The following is a 16085-nucleotide window of genomic DNA, read 5'->3' on the forward strand; positions in this document are numbered from 1 at the left end:
CGTTGCGGAGTTGTAGGCCGTCGGTCCGTTGCGGAGTTGTAGGCCGTTGGTCCGTTGTGGAGTTGTAGGCCATCGGTCTGTTGCAGAGTTGAACTGTAGGCCGTCGGTCCGTTGCGGAGTTGTAGGCCGTCGGTCCGTTGCGGAGTTGTAGGCCGTCGGTCCGTTGCGGAGTTGTAGGCCGTCGGTCCGTTGCGGAGTTGTAGGCCGTCGGTCCGTTGCGGAGTTGTAGGCCGTCGGTCCGTTGCGGAGTTGTAGGCCGTTGGTCCGTTGCGGAGTTGTAGGCCGTCGGTCCGTTGCGAAGTTGTAGGTCGTCGGTCCCTTGCGGAGTTGTCGGTGCATTGCGAAGTTGGTACCCGTCAGTCAGTTGAGGAGTTGTTTCCTCTTCGTCCGTGGTGAAGTTGTTCCCTCTTCATCCGTTGTGGAGTTGTTGCGTCTTTGTCCATTTGTGGAGTTGTTGTCTCTTCGTCCATTTGTGGAGTTGTTGCCTCTTCGTCCATTTTTGGAGTTGTTGCCTCTTCGTCCATTTTTGGAGTTGTTGCCTCTTCATCCATTGTGGAGTTGTTGCCTCTTCGTCAATTTTTGGAGTTGTTGCTTCTTCATCCATTGTGAAACTGTTGCCCCATTATTGTGCGTTAATTGTTGAGCTTCGTGTTGGTTTATTTGGTCAGTTATTTAGAGTTGGTGCAACTAAATTGTGGAGTTTGTCTTTTGCAGGTTCCATCGAACTGATCAACATATAAAATTAGATTCTCTTGACGTAATGTCGTTAAATGTGTTGGCAGGATTGATTTTAAATATTCATTGAAGCCAAATTCCCAGAGGTAATAATTGAGCCAGAAACGATTTTACCAGTACACCCTTAACCTCTCTAAGCTTCAACTGTCCGGTCTCCTTTATTTCACTGTCCACATAAATCATTCTGCCTCACTTCGTGCTACACTTCCAGTGCTGAATACATCGTCGTCCTTCTTACATCGTCACGTCTGGCAGTGACCACACATCTAGCATCAAAGCACAAACATGGCAGGTCTGCAGCACTGTGCACCAACTTAGACTGTAATTTATATCGAAGATAAGTTATTACGAGTGGACACGAGTGCTGATTTGAAATGTTGCATTTTTTACCTGCTTGGTACAGAGAGGTCAACCATAATGTGTGCAATGGAATTGCTTGTAGAAAAGATCAGATTGAGCAGGCAAATTGTATCCCTTTTCCCCAGGTCATTAATAGGCCAAGGTTTTAATGAGGATGTCATTATGGCATGATCATTTCCATGTGATAAGCTATTTTCAGAAACTGAGAACACAAATGATCCTTGATACTGCTGGTCTAATAGGTAACTTCTGGGATGTGGGTCGAGCATCCTTATCACTGGGCCGCCATCATACCTCGTGAGCGTAGCATCTGCTTGATCTTTCTGCCAAGTGGAGTACTTTTCAGATTCGCATTCTGCCTTTGTAAATATGAGCTTGTTTGTAGCCAGAGATGTCAGCATGATGAATTAGGAAAATAAAATTACAAATTTTGACTACCAGTCGCATAAATAGCAAGCAACACTTTATTATGAGAAATTTCAGTTTCAGTGTAAGTGCATAATCGGTCATCTTACTGGGGCATGTTTGCTTGACTGGAAGTGAAATCATGCGAGTCGATCTTTCTGAATTTCAAACATTCTGGAAGGCAATTGGTTGGTGTGCAATTTAACGGTGACTAGTAAATCCTTGTCCTTCTCCTGGAACGATATGAATGTTGCAATCCATTTTGTGTTGTAGATTCTGGAATGGTTGTTGGTGAGAGCCGTGAAACCGACAACAATGGCAACCTTTCATTGAAGGGTGATGAGTTGGAATCCAACGTGAGTTGTGCCACGTCTTGGCACCGCACCCTTTGGGCGTTCGTGCTTTTACCAGGAGTCTCAGCTTCTTGGCTGGGGGTCAGCGAGCTTGGACAGTCGCCAGGGTCGGACATCAAGCCCCCGCCGGCCTTCCTCACAGCATGGCTTGCCACCTCGGCAAATTTGCTGGTGTTTCCACTGTATCATGGTGCAGCAGGTGTGGTTGCTGTGAGTCGAGGAAGCCAGTGGCCTGGGATTATCCAGCAATATCGGTGAGGATGGATAGCATTTCATTTATTCAAAATGATGTAAAACGAGATTTTGTTTTTCATTGCAACCATGGATCAGGCCCGTAGGGATGTTGGTGGCCCCCTACAACTGAAGAATGAAAAAAAAAAAAGAAAGGAAAAAAAAGTAGAAATCTGTTAAGCTGAGACAAAAAGAGTTGGAGATTGCAGGTCGAAGGAAAAACTGAGGGTAAATCATTTTATAGTCATAACTATCTGTATGGGAAATGAAAGAAGTTGCATGTCGCTGCGTTCTCTGAGTATGCATGATGACAGTATAGGTGAGGTGCAGAGACCATGTGAACTTGTCATGAGTGAACCATTGGAGAAAGGATGATGCTTGCCAATTCTGCTGAACAGCAACCAGGGTAGTCATGATAAAACGAGCACGGTGATTAAATTGCTCGGAGGTGAGCCAAAGGTTGAAGGTTATTGGGAAGCAAGATGTTGTCAATCATTCTGATGGTTTTGGCCTGGACGTGCTCAATAATGTGGAGGATAGGAGCACTGCCCAGAGGTGAGAGCAGTATTCCATCATGGAAATAATTTGGGTTTTGTGAAGAGTAAGGAGCTGACTAGATTTATAAAATACTGCAGCATCGACGGGTCAACTCGTGTCGAGCTCGTCGCGGCGTGAGGGTAAAATCCCATGATGTTCCGAGTGGCTTAACTCCTGCGGAGACGTTCTGAATTAATAGCGGACAATGAGTGCGTGGGTCATGAGGAGAGACACCAGAACCTTAAAGCTTTTAAAACCAACGGGTTTATTCTCGAAGCACAATAAAAAGAAACCGAGCTGTATGATGGCGGGTGATTGATCGGAGGAGGGATACGATGGCGGGTAGTTGTGGGGAAGAACGGGGGACACGGAATCGATAATAAGTAATTATGTACAATGTGAATAAAAATGATGGCACCACACACCAGACTCAGTCACTGACGGGGAAAAGGAACAAAAACTGGGGGACTCGGCTCTGGTGGTAGCGGGGACGAGCAGGCGATGAGGGGACGATGAGGAAACGATGACCAGGACCATGAGGAGATGAAGCATATGGGCAGGTCGACAAACGGACACAAGGTGACAAAAGCAGGCAGAGGCAGGCAGGCAGGATGACCACCTCAACAATTTGTTCTCCTCAGAACTTTTCCTCTGAGTCAAGTTTATCTGATCCCCACTTAAAGATGGATTCAAATTCAGCATTAAGTGAGTTTGGAGCTATGAATGGGTCAGTGGCAAGTCATTGGGAGAAGACTACCTGCAATTTGTAACAGGTAAAGAGTGGATTGTGCAGTCATCAACAAAGGAGTGGATAGGGTTGAGTGTGACAGACGGAAGGTCATTGATGAAAAGCAGTTATACAGGAGGTGATGAGTTCTTGGGGTACACCAGAGTTGAAAAGGAGACTTTTGGAAAGACTTGTATGTAAACACTTGTATCATACACACAGTGTTTGGAGAGAAAGCCATAGATTCAGGTGATCAAAGTGGGATTAATACTCAATGTAAACAGTTTGGCAAGAAGGCCTTTACGCCAAACCTTGTCAAATACTTTCGTTATGTCTGAACTGCTTGGCTCTCCCCAAAGGATTTGAGAGTTGAAGATCACAAGTAGTAACAAAGGTCAGCAAGTCACCAGCAGACCTAGCTTGTGAAAGCTGTATTGGTGGTCCTTGAGCAGAGAGGTAGACTCAATGTGAAAAAGGAGTTGCTTGTTGATGTTTTCCATGAGCTTAGAGATCATTGGCATAAGAGCTATTGGGCAGTCGTTAGTGGTATCCAAAGATTTGTCTGCCTTAGTTCTGGGAAAACACAAGCATGTTTCAATGATTAGGAATGGATGTCGGAGAAGTTGGATAAGTTGAAAAACTCAACAAGGAAAGGAGCTAGTCCTGGGGCACATTTTTTCAAGATTATCGCAGGAACTTCTTCAGGTCCACCATTTAGCTTTATTAAAGTGAAGTGGGCTGGCAGGATGGCATACAAGTACACATACTCGCCTCTAAGCTGTATTGCCTGGGTTCGAATCCCGATCCAGTTATAAACTGTCACCCTGGTGTTTCACAGGAAGGGTGATTCATCAAAGTGTGTGCCGTCCCTTCGATGGAAATTAAACAGGTGTCCCATCTGCCGGTATTAGTTGGCGGACATTAAATGTTCCATGGTGTCCTTCGCAAAGAGTAGGCGAGCAATTGCTGGTACCATGACCAAATTATAGATTCCTGCTCTGACTTCCTGAGTTGGAGTGGTGACCCTACCAGATTTGTAGTCTCATATCTGCTTCGGCAGAACCAACACTCTGCACAGGACATGGTACATGATGAGGATGATGAGGATGATGATGATGATGATGATGTCAAGTGCCAAAAGGGGTTGTCGCACATTTCTAGTAATGAAGATAACGTGTGGCACACTCATAGCTTTGGCAGGATAACTGAGAGAAGGTTTGCCACTGTCAACTGTAGTTGAGTTATCTGCAAATAGGACTCTGAATATGTTGGCTTTGGACTTGGGATCACTGCAGACGAAGCTGTCTGCATTGACGAGTGGAGGAAAGGGAGATTCACAGAAGTTGCGGAAAATATGTTTGGTCAAGGAGCAGAAGGAACAACTATCCAAAGGTCAAGAGGCCAACTTATCTGACATCAGTTGTTGAATGAATTATATTGTTGCTCGAGAGGTTTTCAGTCTTAACTTGTTTTGACATTAGCAATCTGGGATTGTTCAAAAGGGGCAGACTTACAAGCATTGAAACAGAGATTTTGTATGATACAAAAGATTGGTGATGAAACCATTTTTGAGATGAAAGTCTACCTGACTTTATGGCATGCTATAGATACAAGGTCATACGCAGGAGAATGCCCTGCAATTATTGATGCAGCAGTGAAAGAGGAACCTGGAGAAAATTGTGTCTTTCCTTGGATATTCTGAGTAAAATGGTTGCTCCCCATTTCAATCAGCAGTGAAGTGCCAAAAGATGCATTGGTGGGAGTGGGATTTGGAGCTGGTATGGTGAAAAAGAATGGATATCTGGTGGTCAGAAGAGCCAAGTGGTGCAGTAATAGTCTTTGTTAGAGGTGGGGCGTGGTGTTGAGAATAAATCTGGAATGTTTGGGCGATCATTGGACCGTTCTGGAATATACTTGGACAAATCCCGCACACAAAAATAAATGAAAAAAATAGGGAATGGGATGACATGAACTTATTTTACAAGAAAACTGTACTCCTTATGGTGCCAAATCGCACACTCATACTGAAACAATGGGGAACAGGCAAGGATTTTGGGAGACATTCTGCAGTCTTGGCTTGTAGTTATCGTCCCACACGCACCAGCACGATCTCCATGCTGCACCTCACCAGAGGGATTTGAAATGGACTCCAGGCTCACTGACAATGTTGCATCACTCTTTCACACAAACTCTACCTGGCTGCCAATAGCCCTCTTTAACTGGCCATAGTGCTCCTCCTCTTTATTTTCTGGTTCTTTACACCTACGCTCTCCAGTTTCATCTCTGTCCACCCTCCCCCACACCTGGGCCCACCTGCTAGCATGCCTCCCAGCCCATGCCCAGCCTGGTGATTGGTCACCCAATTATGACTCTGGGCGGGGCATCCGCACTGCCCAATTTGACCACTGTCAATAGCACGCTGGTCCTGATGCCGGGCCGACATCACTTGATATTTATCAGGGCATTCCCCGTGGGAGGTTCATCGGTCTATATGCGCAGCGCTATAAGAGTCCTACACTCGCTTACCTCCCATCCCTCCCTTAATTCCCATCCCTGCCTGACCATGCCTGACAGAAATGTGTAAACAATTCACATTTTTAACCTGAAGTTAGTCTCTATCTGTAATACTGCCTTCCTAGGTGCACATAACTTCAGGATGAATTAGGCCAACATGTCCCTGTTTACAATGGAAAATTGTCTATCCTACTCGAGCACATGGACCATGCTATATTAACCCTTTTAACTAAGGGTCTCCCTCCCCACAACCCTCCACACACACACACGTAACTGTATGTATGGTGTTTTAATGTGCTGTGTGAGGTCGTTAAAGATATAAAAGTTTTCAGTGTTTTTGTCAGACTTGTCGATAAATGATGAATTTACAAGCCAGTTAAAAGTATGTACATTAAAGTCAAACCACAAATGATGCCTTGCCATTCTTTTCATTTTTAATTATTTTTCTTTATAGGAGGGAGGCTCATGGAAGAGCATGGCATAACTGACTGCGACAAACGTCAAGGGATTGAACAAACAGGAAAAGAGGAGAAGGAGGAGGGAAGGAATCACTGAAACTAGCAAGTAAGATGGTTGGGTTAGGAAGGGTTAATGGGAGCAATCAAGATCATGGGACAATTAGGAATGACAAGAGATGGCAGTGCATTATTACTTGAAGTCCTGGAGAGAAGAGTGAGACAGCTTGACCTCTGAAAGGGGTTTCCAGATACAGAAAAAAGTATAGTCTGTATTTTGCCAGAAAACTATCGATATATTTACCTTCAATGTCTTAAAGGGTCTTAAGGGTCTTTGGGGTCTAAAGAGTCTGAGGGGTCTTACCGTTCTTTGGGGTCTTAAGGTTCTTTGGGGTGGTGTGCACTTTAAAGATTCAAGATGGTCTGGAGGTCTAAAGGGTACATTCCAACAGTTGTTCGTGTCAAAGGAGTCGAAAGGTCAGGCAAGATTAGATCTGTGACTTGCTGCGGGTACCATGTAAACCTGTATTAACCTGTTTTATAGATGATTATACCATCTCCCACATCAGGTTTCCTGGTGAAGAGGGTGTATGGATTTGGACACCCAGCAGGATTAAAAACAAAACCTGTCAAAAAGTGGTAAGAGCCAATGGCCATCCACATCTAGTGCCCAACTGTGTCTGCGGATGTTCTACTGCAGTTGGGTTACTTTTTTTTGGAGGTTGGTGGCAGTATTTGCACTATAGCCACTGTAAAACAATTCACTCTGCAAAACACAAGAGAAATACAAAGAAAATAGAAAACCCACTCTGTGGGGGCACCTCCTCTGCAGCTGCCCTTTGCAGGGAAGCTCACCGGATGATGGGATTGGCACAAAGCCCTCGGGACCCCCACTCTTTGATTATAGGAGGAAAACCATGGAGTAACCTTCCCGAATCGGATTGCGGTAGTGTGTTGAGGTGGTGCTGAGGTGTCATCCACCAGACTCCCTGGGTTAATCTGAGGCAGACCCTTCGGGTGCGTGCCTGGAATGTCCTATTCTGAAGAGAGACTGATCACCTGTCTGTTGTCATCTGAGCTCAAGCGTTTGAACATTAGTATTGCAGCACTCTGAGGTTTGGAGACCGGATAGTGGTGCGATCATAGCGGGTGGTGGCACCTACTATTGGTCTCGTCACTCTGATGACTATGCCCAATGAGTTGCTGTAGCTGTGTCCAAAAAGCTGACTCCAATGATAATTGAGGTAACACCGGTCAACGAATGTATTGTTACGGTTATGGAAATTCACAGATCACCATTCAGGTTCCCCGAAGATCAGTTATGTCGATAAGTGTGTGTCCAGGTTAGATTTCCCCACCGATGTATAATGGGAATTATTCGTGTGCCGGGCTGTGAACCTTTGAGGTACTGTTATTCTTTCCTATCATTATTTTAAACATTTCCTCACCACCTTCTCCACAACCGCAAACATCTCACCACCTTCTCCATAACCGCCAACATCTCACTACCTTCTCCACAACCGCCAACATCTCCACAAACAACATCTCTACAACCACGCCACCTCCACCAAAACGCCAACAAACTCCACAACCACGCCACCTCCACCACAACGCCACAAAGTTTATAACCACGACATCTCTACAACCAAAAAGAACAACTCAACAACTCCCGCCCCGATATTCTGGGACGAAAACAGGATTGACGGTTGGGGCGGGTCCCTCAGAACGGGTAAACAAAAGTGACGGTTACAAAAAGTATGCTCCGAAGAAAAACAACTCCATCACTCCTAGGATTTCCCCCCCGCGCGCCGAGAAGGGAGGGGCGGATGCCCCGGACCCGATAAAAGGGCCGCGTTCGAATGCCGAGAGCAGAGTGGGTGAGTGGAGTCGAGTTGGTGAGTCCAGTCGAGTGGAGAGCTGGTGGAGTCAAGTGGAGTTCGGGTCTGGAGACCAGGGTCGGGAGACGGCCGTGGAGAGTCGGGCGCGCTGCTCGGCCCTGGACCAACCAAGCCGCTGTTACAACAGCTGCCGCTTTGACAACCGAGACATATGGAGGGTCGCCAACAAAAAGACCATCGAGTCGCCTCAAGGGCGACAAAGGTAACCTGCGCGGCCTCGCGGAGCTCCTTCGGTCATCCCAGCTCCGAGGAACATTAAAGGCTTACGAGCCCAGTTCTATCCTTCTTTTCTGGGGGTTTTGCATAAGGAGTCTGTGGTGCCTTATCCTAAAGTAGAATTGTTGTAAGTGCATGTACATAATAAATAGATATCGGCTGTAGGTTTTTGCTCGTGTCATGTCCCCCATTCCCCCCCCCCCATTCATTGCATATGTGCATTTGAAATAAATGTCCCCATTGTTGAAATGTCACCTGCTCATTGCGTCCTTTCCTACCATTGACTGCCATAATTGCGTTCGGAATAAATAGCTGGCTGATTAATAGCCGATAAAACGTACATCTGGTCCGGCGGGGCTTGGTGATATAAAACCGCTCGGCAATCGCAAATGGAACGAGCTGCTTAATGCGGCTCGTTTTCGTGCAGGCTCCGTTGAGGTGTAAATCCCCGGCATTTCTGTCTGCGCGAATAATTAGGTACATCGACAATTCGGCGATCGACCCTGTAGCGCGGACAGAAGAGTTGGCTGATTTATAGTGTGGTTAACAACACCCGTAGCTGGGTTTCGGCGTTTATCCGAAAAGCTGCGACTAGATTGCTCGTTCGGTGGGCGCGCGCGGCCACAATTTAGCTTAAGGCGGTCGCCCGCATGCCGAACGGGTGAAAATCCCCAACAGTATTATGAGATGAAGGATTCGTTACTCCTTGGGTGTCATTTCCCTGGTCTCTGTATATGCTCTGACTGAGGCGAGTGATCTCACCGTGAAGGACGCATTCTATGCTATGCTCGAGTCTGCAATTGATCAATGCCCCAGGCAAGATACTCTTCTAGTCTTGGGGGATTTCAATGCATTGACTGGAACTGATTGGGATGGTTTTGAGACGCGTGTTGGTTCCCATGGGTTTGGAAATGTGAACCAGGATAGCACTAAGTTCGTTGACTTTGCAAGAAGTCATGGACTTAGAGTGGCTGGTTCATGGTTTCAGTGCCAACAGGCTCATCGCTGGACTTGGTATTTCAACACTGGTGTTGTGGCAAAGCAGATTGATCATGTGCTCGTTGATGGTCGCTGGAGAATGATCCAGTATTGCAGGGTCTACCGGAGTGCTCAGTTCCTCAATACCGCCCACAGGCTTGTGGAAGCAACTCTGAAGTTGCAGCTAAAATCCGGGAGAATGGTACCATCCCAGCCAAGGCTGGATGTTGGCAAGCTCAAGGATGAGAGGGTAGTTGAGGAGCTTGCGACCAGGCTGAGTGGGGATTTAGGGATATGGTGCATTGGGGAATCCTGAAGAGTTGTGGAGTGCCTTCAAGACCACCATCCTTGATGTCGTCAGTGGATGTCTTGGAACTCACTGTAGGGCGAAAAAGAATGTTGTCTCTCAAAGGACACTGGATATCATTAACCAGAATCACAGGGCCAGGCTGAATGGCAGAGCTGAGCTGTTCAGGGAGCTGAGGCATAAAACTGTACGTGCGCTGAAGGTGGACAAGGAGGCCTATGTGCGAGGAATCTGTGAGGGAGTACAGCATCAGCTTTGTTCAGGTGATTCTCGTCCTGCTTACAGGGGAATTAGTGCATTGCATTCCTCCAAGCCCATCCTTCGGTGTACTGCAGTTCGAGCTTTGGGTGGTGGGCTCTTGACAGAGGAGTCCGAAATGAAGGCCCACTGGGCCGGTTACTTTGAGCACCTGTACCAGGCTGATCCACCAGCTGTTGAGTTGGATGTCAGGGGTGTTACGATCCCAATTTCTGACCCTCCAATCAACTGCGATCCACCTTCACTTGTGGAAACACAGACTGCGGAAAACTGGTTGAAATGGAGTAAAGCTCCTGGAATCTGTGACATCCATGCTGAACTTCTCAAGGATGGTGGAAATGCTGTACTTGTGGTGTTGCATGCAGTACTGTGCTCTATCTGGAACACAGGCATCATCCCAACTGACTGGAAGATGGGCCTTGTTTGTCCCTCTCTGGAAAGGGAAGGGTGATCGCCAAGACTGCAACAACTACCAAGGGGAGACTTTGCTCTCATCTGGGCAAGGTCTTTACTTGGATAATTCTTGATCGGGTTCGCCACCATCTGCTTGAGCACCAGTGCCCAGAGCAGTCTGGCTTTACACCAAAGAGTTCAATGATTGACCGTATCCTTGCTCTTCGGGTCCTCACCGAATGCAGAGGTGAGTTTCAGCAGAGGCTACTTGCAGCCTATGCTGATCTCTGCAAAGTGTTCAGTTCAGTGAATCGAGATGCCCTCTGGAGGATTGTTGGTCTTCGTGGGGTGCCACCAAAACTGATAAATCTGATGTCTGAACTATACTCTGGTACTGAAAGTGCTTTGAGATGTGGTGGTACCATCTCTGACTTATTTTCAGTTGTTGTTGGAGTTTGTGAGGGGTGTGAACTGGTCCCCACACTTTTCAGCATTTGTATGGACTGGATTCTGGAGAGGATGTCATAGAGGTCAAGCTGCAGTTTATCATTTGGGAATGTCAGGATCTCTGACCTTGATTTCACAGATGATGCAATCATCTTTGCAGAGACTGGATATCCTTTTGGGGGGCCCTCAAGGTGCTGAATGAGAAGTCAGAGCCACTGGGATAATGGGTTTCCTGGGTCAAAACTAAAATCCAGGCTTTTTAAGACATCTTGGATGTTTCTAGACATTCTGTACCTGTTTGTGGTGAGGATGTTGAGGTCACGGAGAGATTCACCTACCTTGGCAGTGATATTCATGTCTCTGCTGGCTGTGAGCCAGATGTCATTAAACATATGGGTCGGGGAGTTATGGATTCACTGGATCATGGTGTGTGGTGCTGTCGGTACCTGTGCAGGTGGACGAAAGTCTGAGTCTTCAGGTCCTTGGTGCTTCCAGTCTTGCTCTCCAGATGTGAGACCTGGACTCTGTTCAGGGATCTGAGATGGAGACTTAATTTCTTTGGTATGAGGTCTCTTTGGAGAATTGTTGGCTATCGCTGGTCGGACTTTGTGTCCAATGAGCGGTTGCTGAGAGAGACTCAAATGAGATTTGTTACCTGGATAGTCTGTGAGCATCAGCTGCAGCTGTATGGACATGTGGCTTGTTTTCTTGATGCTGATCCCGCTGACCAGATTCTCTCAGCCAGGGAACCTTGTGAGTGGAGGAGGTCAATGGGCTGACCACATGCCTCGTGGTTGCAGTGGGTTGATCAGCATCTCAAGGAGATGGGGATGGGCCAGGCATCTGCCTGGTGGATGGCCAGACGGAGGCCCCTGGAGTACCAGCGGAAAGTCGACACAGTGACGCACTGCTCTGGCGCATGCTTCCATACCTGACCTGACCTGTTTCGAAAGGGTCTAATCTCTCATGCATGTAAAAAGGGTCTAAAACAGTCTAAGTGATTGAAAGCTTGGAACAGTCAATGGTCCAAGCTGTCTAATCTATCTGAAGGTTGTAAATGGTCAAAATAGTCTTAAGGTCTACGGGGTCAAAGGGACTTTAGGGGTGTAAAGGTCTTAAGGTTCTGGGGGTCTAAAGGGAACAAATTTCTCAACGGTGATGGGATCTAAAGGTGGCTAAAGGGTCTTAGGTGTTGTAAAGGATGTTCGAGTCTAAAGTGTTGTAGAAATATTTTCTCATGATGGGTTTGGGGATGATAAAATAAATAAATAAATGATTATTAAAACCTGATATTTAAATAAAATATATTAATCCTGAAATAAATGGACTCAAATATGATATGATGTTTTAAGTATGTATCCATTTGGAATTAACATAATTATATTTCTCCTCTGTATGGAAAGATCACCTGTATATTAAATGTGTAAACAGGTTGAACTTTGCCAGCAAGTTGAATATAAAGAAGAATTGCCTGTCATGTGGAACTATCTTGAGAATTTTGTATGGAAGACACAAACGAGTTGGAATGTGGACTTAATAAAATGTACAGGTGCTCTGGTCACTTCAAGATTATATATCTTACCAGTTTTGGGAGAAGCAGACTGACTTTTAACCTACATAAGATGGAAACTTGTTTTAATGGCCATTAGAGTTGGCTTTTGACGTCATTCCAGCATTCTGTGCGATTAATATGTCTGGGTTTGAATATGTGTTCCAACCATTTAAGCAGGAGCTGTCAAAGAAGACTGAAGATAAGGTTCACCTGGAAATTGTCAAGACCGGGCGAACTGGCGTCAGTGTCAGAAAATTATTTTAAAAACTGTGTCTTACTGGAAACTATATAAAGACGAAGATTCTCCGGTTATGTGGAGAGGTCTGGACTAAATTTCTGTCCAGGATCTCCTGTGCTGGCACATATAGTCTGTTTGTTTGTTCAATAAATGTTTTAAAATTGTACTGACATTGTGTATCTGTATCTACAGTGTCTTCATGGGTCTAAATTGTCTTAAGTATCTTAACTGTCTTCAGGGTCTTTGGGGTATCAATGGTCTGAGGAGTCTGACAGACCTTTGGGGTCTTTCAGGCCTTTGGGGTCTAAATGGTCATAAGCGTCTTTGAGGTCTTAAAGGGTCTTTGGGATCTCCAGGGTCTTTTGGGGCATTGGGGTCTAAATGGTCTGAGGGGTCTGACAGGCTTTTGGGGTCGTAAGGGTCTTACGGGTCTTTGGAGTCTTAAGGGGTCTTGGTGGTCTAAAGGGTCATAGGGGTCTTTGGGGTCATGAAGGGTTTTGGCGGTCTTCAGGGTCTTAGAAGTCTTTAGGGGTCTTAAGGGTAGTGGGGGTCTTAAAGGGTCTTCAAAGGTTGAAGGGGTCTCAGCAATCTAAACGGTTGAAAGGTTTAAAAGGTACATTCCAAATAGTAAGTTATGTAATTAATTCAGGGTCTTTGGGGTCTTTGAGGTACATGTCATCAGGGTGCAATTGACTTCAAACAGTACATCATTAATCGATATTTAGTCACATGGCGTCATATATATATATATATATATATATATATATATATATATATATATATATATATATATATATATATATATATATATATATATATATATATATATATATTGTTACGGTTGTGGGGGTAGATGGAGGAATTTAATAGGGAAGTGAGGATTGAATGGAATTGTTTGGTCCGTGGACGTGTAGGAGACATGTCAATGTATAATTTTGTATTATGTAGGGAGACTGTGAGCTTAATTAAGTGGTATGTGTCACTACACGGGGGAGTGGTGTGGTGTTAATTAGATAGGGATAAAGAATAAGTTCCCCCAGTATGTACTTGCCCCCCTGTGACTTTTCCCTATGTTTTTATCACCAAAACCATGATAATTAATAAACAAGCAAACGTGCCGAGCAGGCAGAAGCCCGACCTCCAAGGGTGACTGCGGCCAAGTCACGCCCCGGAGGCTAATGATTGATGGGCGTGACGTCAGATTCTAGCCGAGCGGGCGGAGGCCCTGCCTTCCCGGGTTTCGTGTGAGCAAGCCATGCCCCGGAGGAGGAAACGGTGGTTCGGCGATGTCAGTCGGAGTTGAGAGATCGAGAGAGTGCACGCACTCAGGTCAGTGTGAGGAAGACACGACTGTGGAGCGAAGGACGCATGCGGTTGAGAGAGAACATAGCTATGAGATGGCCTGTGAGAACATGGCTTTACAGCTGGCTTTCCTTTGACGCATGAAGAAGACAGCACGGTTCTCATATTCGTGCTGTGGAGAATTGACTCGTGTGGTGAAGCAAGACGCTGGCCTTTGGCGCTTGGTTGGGTCATGAGGAACGGACCTCGAGCCTCGTATGTGACAAATAGCAGGTCGGTGAGGACGATTGACGCACGAAACAGCTGCACGGAATCTCTGAGCCTTGGTGTTGAATATCGCTCACTAATTGTCTGACGAACATTCCTGCTACGAGGGAGCAGCTCGGTGCCATTTTTCGCGCATCCGAATGTGCAAATAGAAGCGCCTTGATTCCAAGTACCACAAAGACCATCTCTGGGCAAAGCTAAGTGCAAGAATAAAAGAGGGATTTTCTTTTGTTTCATTCCCCCTTGTCTGTATTTGGGTCTGTGTGTAGAGGCACCTTGACTTAGAGTTTGATTTCTCTCACGTATTTATTATTATTTGATTTATTATTGTCTTTTTTAAATATTCGTCTATTTTCATTAAATGTGTTCATTTTTAGAAGCTGTATCCATCTATTTGTTGTGGGGTTCGAGTATAAACCCCCCCTCGTGCTGTCCTGGTGCAGCGCTCAACTGTTTTCCCCCACGCACACATTAATCTCAGAGTTTCGGCTGTAGGCCTCCAAGGGAGAGGTATGACCGTCCGCCACTACAGTTTGGGTCGGGGGGGGGGGGGTTAACCTTGGCTGTCAGAGCCGCGACTATATAATTCTATACACACACACACACACACACACACACACACACACACACACACACACACACACACACACACACACACACACACACACACACACACACACACACACACACACACACCAGCGGGATAGGCTTACACATTGGAATAACGAACCATGGTGGCTCAGATGCATTTCATTTTTCATCTATTTATGTTTTTATTTACAGATGCTTTCCGACGGTTCTGTGATTTTTCCTGGTATATCAGCTTCGATGTCCGTTGGCACACAAAATTGCTGTTTTCCCTTTGTCTCACGTTGCTCACCTGCATTAAAAAAATGCATTTATTTATATTTTAATTTATGGATGTTGTCTGACGATTCTGTGATTTTTATTCTAGTGTACCAGCTTCGATGTCTGACGGCACAAACAATTCCAGCTTTCTACGTTACCAGGAAGGTCCCGGTCTTTAATGTCAGTCAGTCAGTCAGTCAGTCAGTGAATCAGTGGTTTGGAAGAGCTTTATATATACATATAGACTCCTCCCATGTTCTTCGAGTCAAATAAGCGGCATAAAGCATCCATGAAAGGCTACCCAAGGTAAGCCCTTTGCTGTTTCAAACCCCAGAGTTCCTTCACGGCTGTAAAGACATTCACAAATAGTACACATGTGAGATCCCAATGCTACACACCTCCTCAGCTGCTGGACCAGTTTCATTGCTTATTGGAGAATCATCAGCGACAGTGCAGATGGAGATGCATACCAATGAGGCTCCCAAGCATGTACCATGTGTAAACATCAAAAGCAGTCAATATATAAATGATAAACGAAGACCCACCCACATCTATCACCTGTGAGTGGAAGGAATAACCAATTAGCTCTCAACTAATCAATTAAACCCAGGTGGATATTATTATATATATAAATATGTAAATTGATTTCTCCCATGCTCTTATAGCCAAAGAAGCTGCATAAAGCAACCATGAAACATATATATATATATATATATATATATATATATATATATATATATATATATATATATATATATATATATATATATACATATACACTAGTAGTAATGCCCGGCATTGCTCGGGCTTTCTTGCAAATTTCCTGAATAGCTGTTAGCAGTTAGGGTTAGCTGTTAGGGTTAGGGTAGCTAACCCTAACCCTAACAGCTTGGAGCGGAGGTAAACAGCGCTCGGGGCAAAGTGGAAATTTGCGTCCCCTGTAGGCCTTAAACTTGAGTGGATTTGAATGGAAAATGCCATAAGGGATATCGATTTATCGATTTTTTTTTCGAATATCGGGAAGTGTTATTGAAAAAATTTATAGCCAATGACCTAAGTTGGA

At 45.4% G+C, this 16085-nt stretch overlaps 1 protein-coding gene across 6 annotated transcripts in view; it reads left to right on the forward strand.

Annotated features, from left to right (window-relative positions):
* LOC147012262 (solute carrier family 35 member F3-like) overlaps positions 1-16085 on the forward strand; it is a 39292-nt gene that overhangs the window by 10936 nt on the left and 12271 nt on the right. For 4 of the 6 annotated variants that reach the window (XM_085856155.1, XM_085856158.1, XM_085856154.1 and 1 more), the window contains exon 2: positions 1774-2107. In XM_085856155.1, the coding sequence (XP_085712281.1) occupies positions 1774-2107 (334 nt within the window). Of the gene's footprint in view, positions 1-946; positions 1028-1773; positions 2108-16085 lie in introns of all 6 variants that reach the window. The other 2 variants (XM_085856156.1, XM_085856157.1) reach the window with 1 other exon arrangement.

The sequence above is a fragment of the Eptatretus burgeri genome, chromosome 15, assembly GCF_056783735.1.
Source record: "Eptatretus burgeri isolate ZD-2024b chromosome 15, Ebu_testis_v1, whole genome shotgun sequence".
NCBI lineage: Eukaryota > Metazoa > Chordata > Myxini > Myxiniformes > Myxinidae > Eptatretus > Eptatretus burgeri.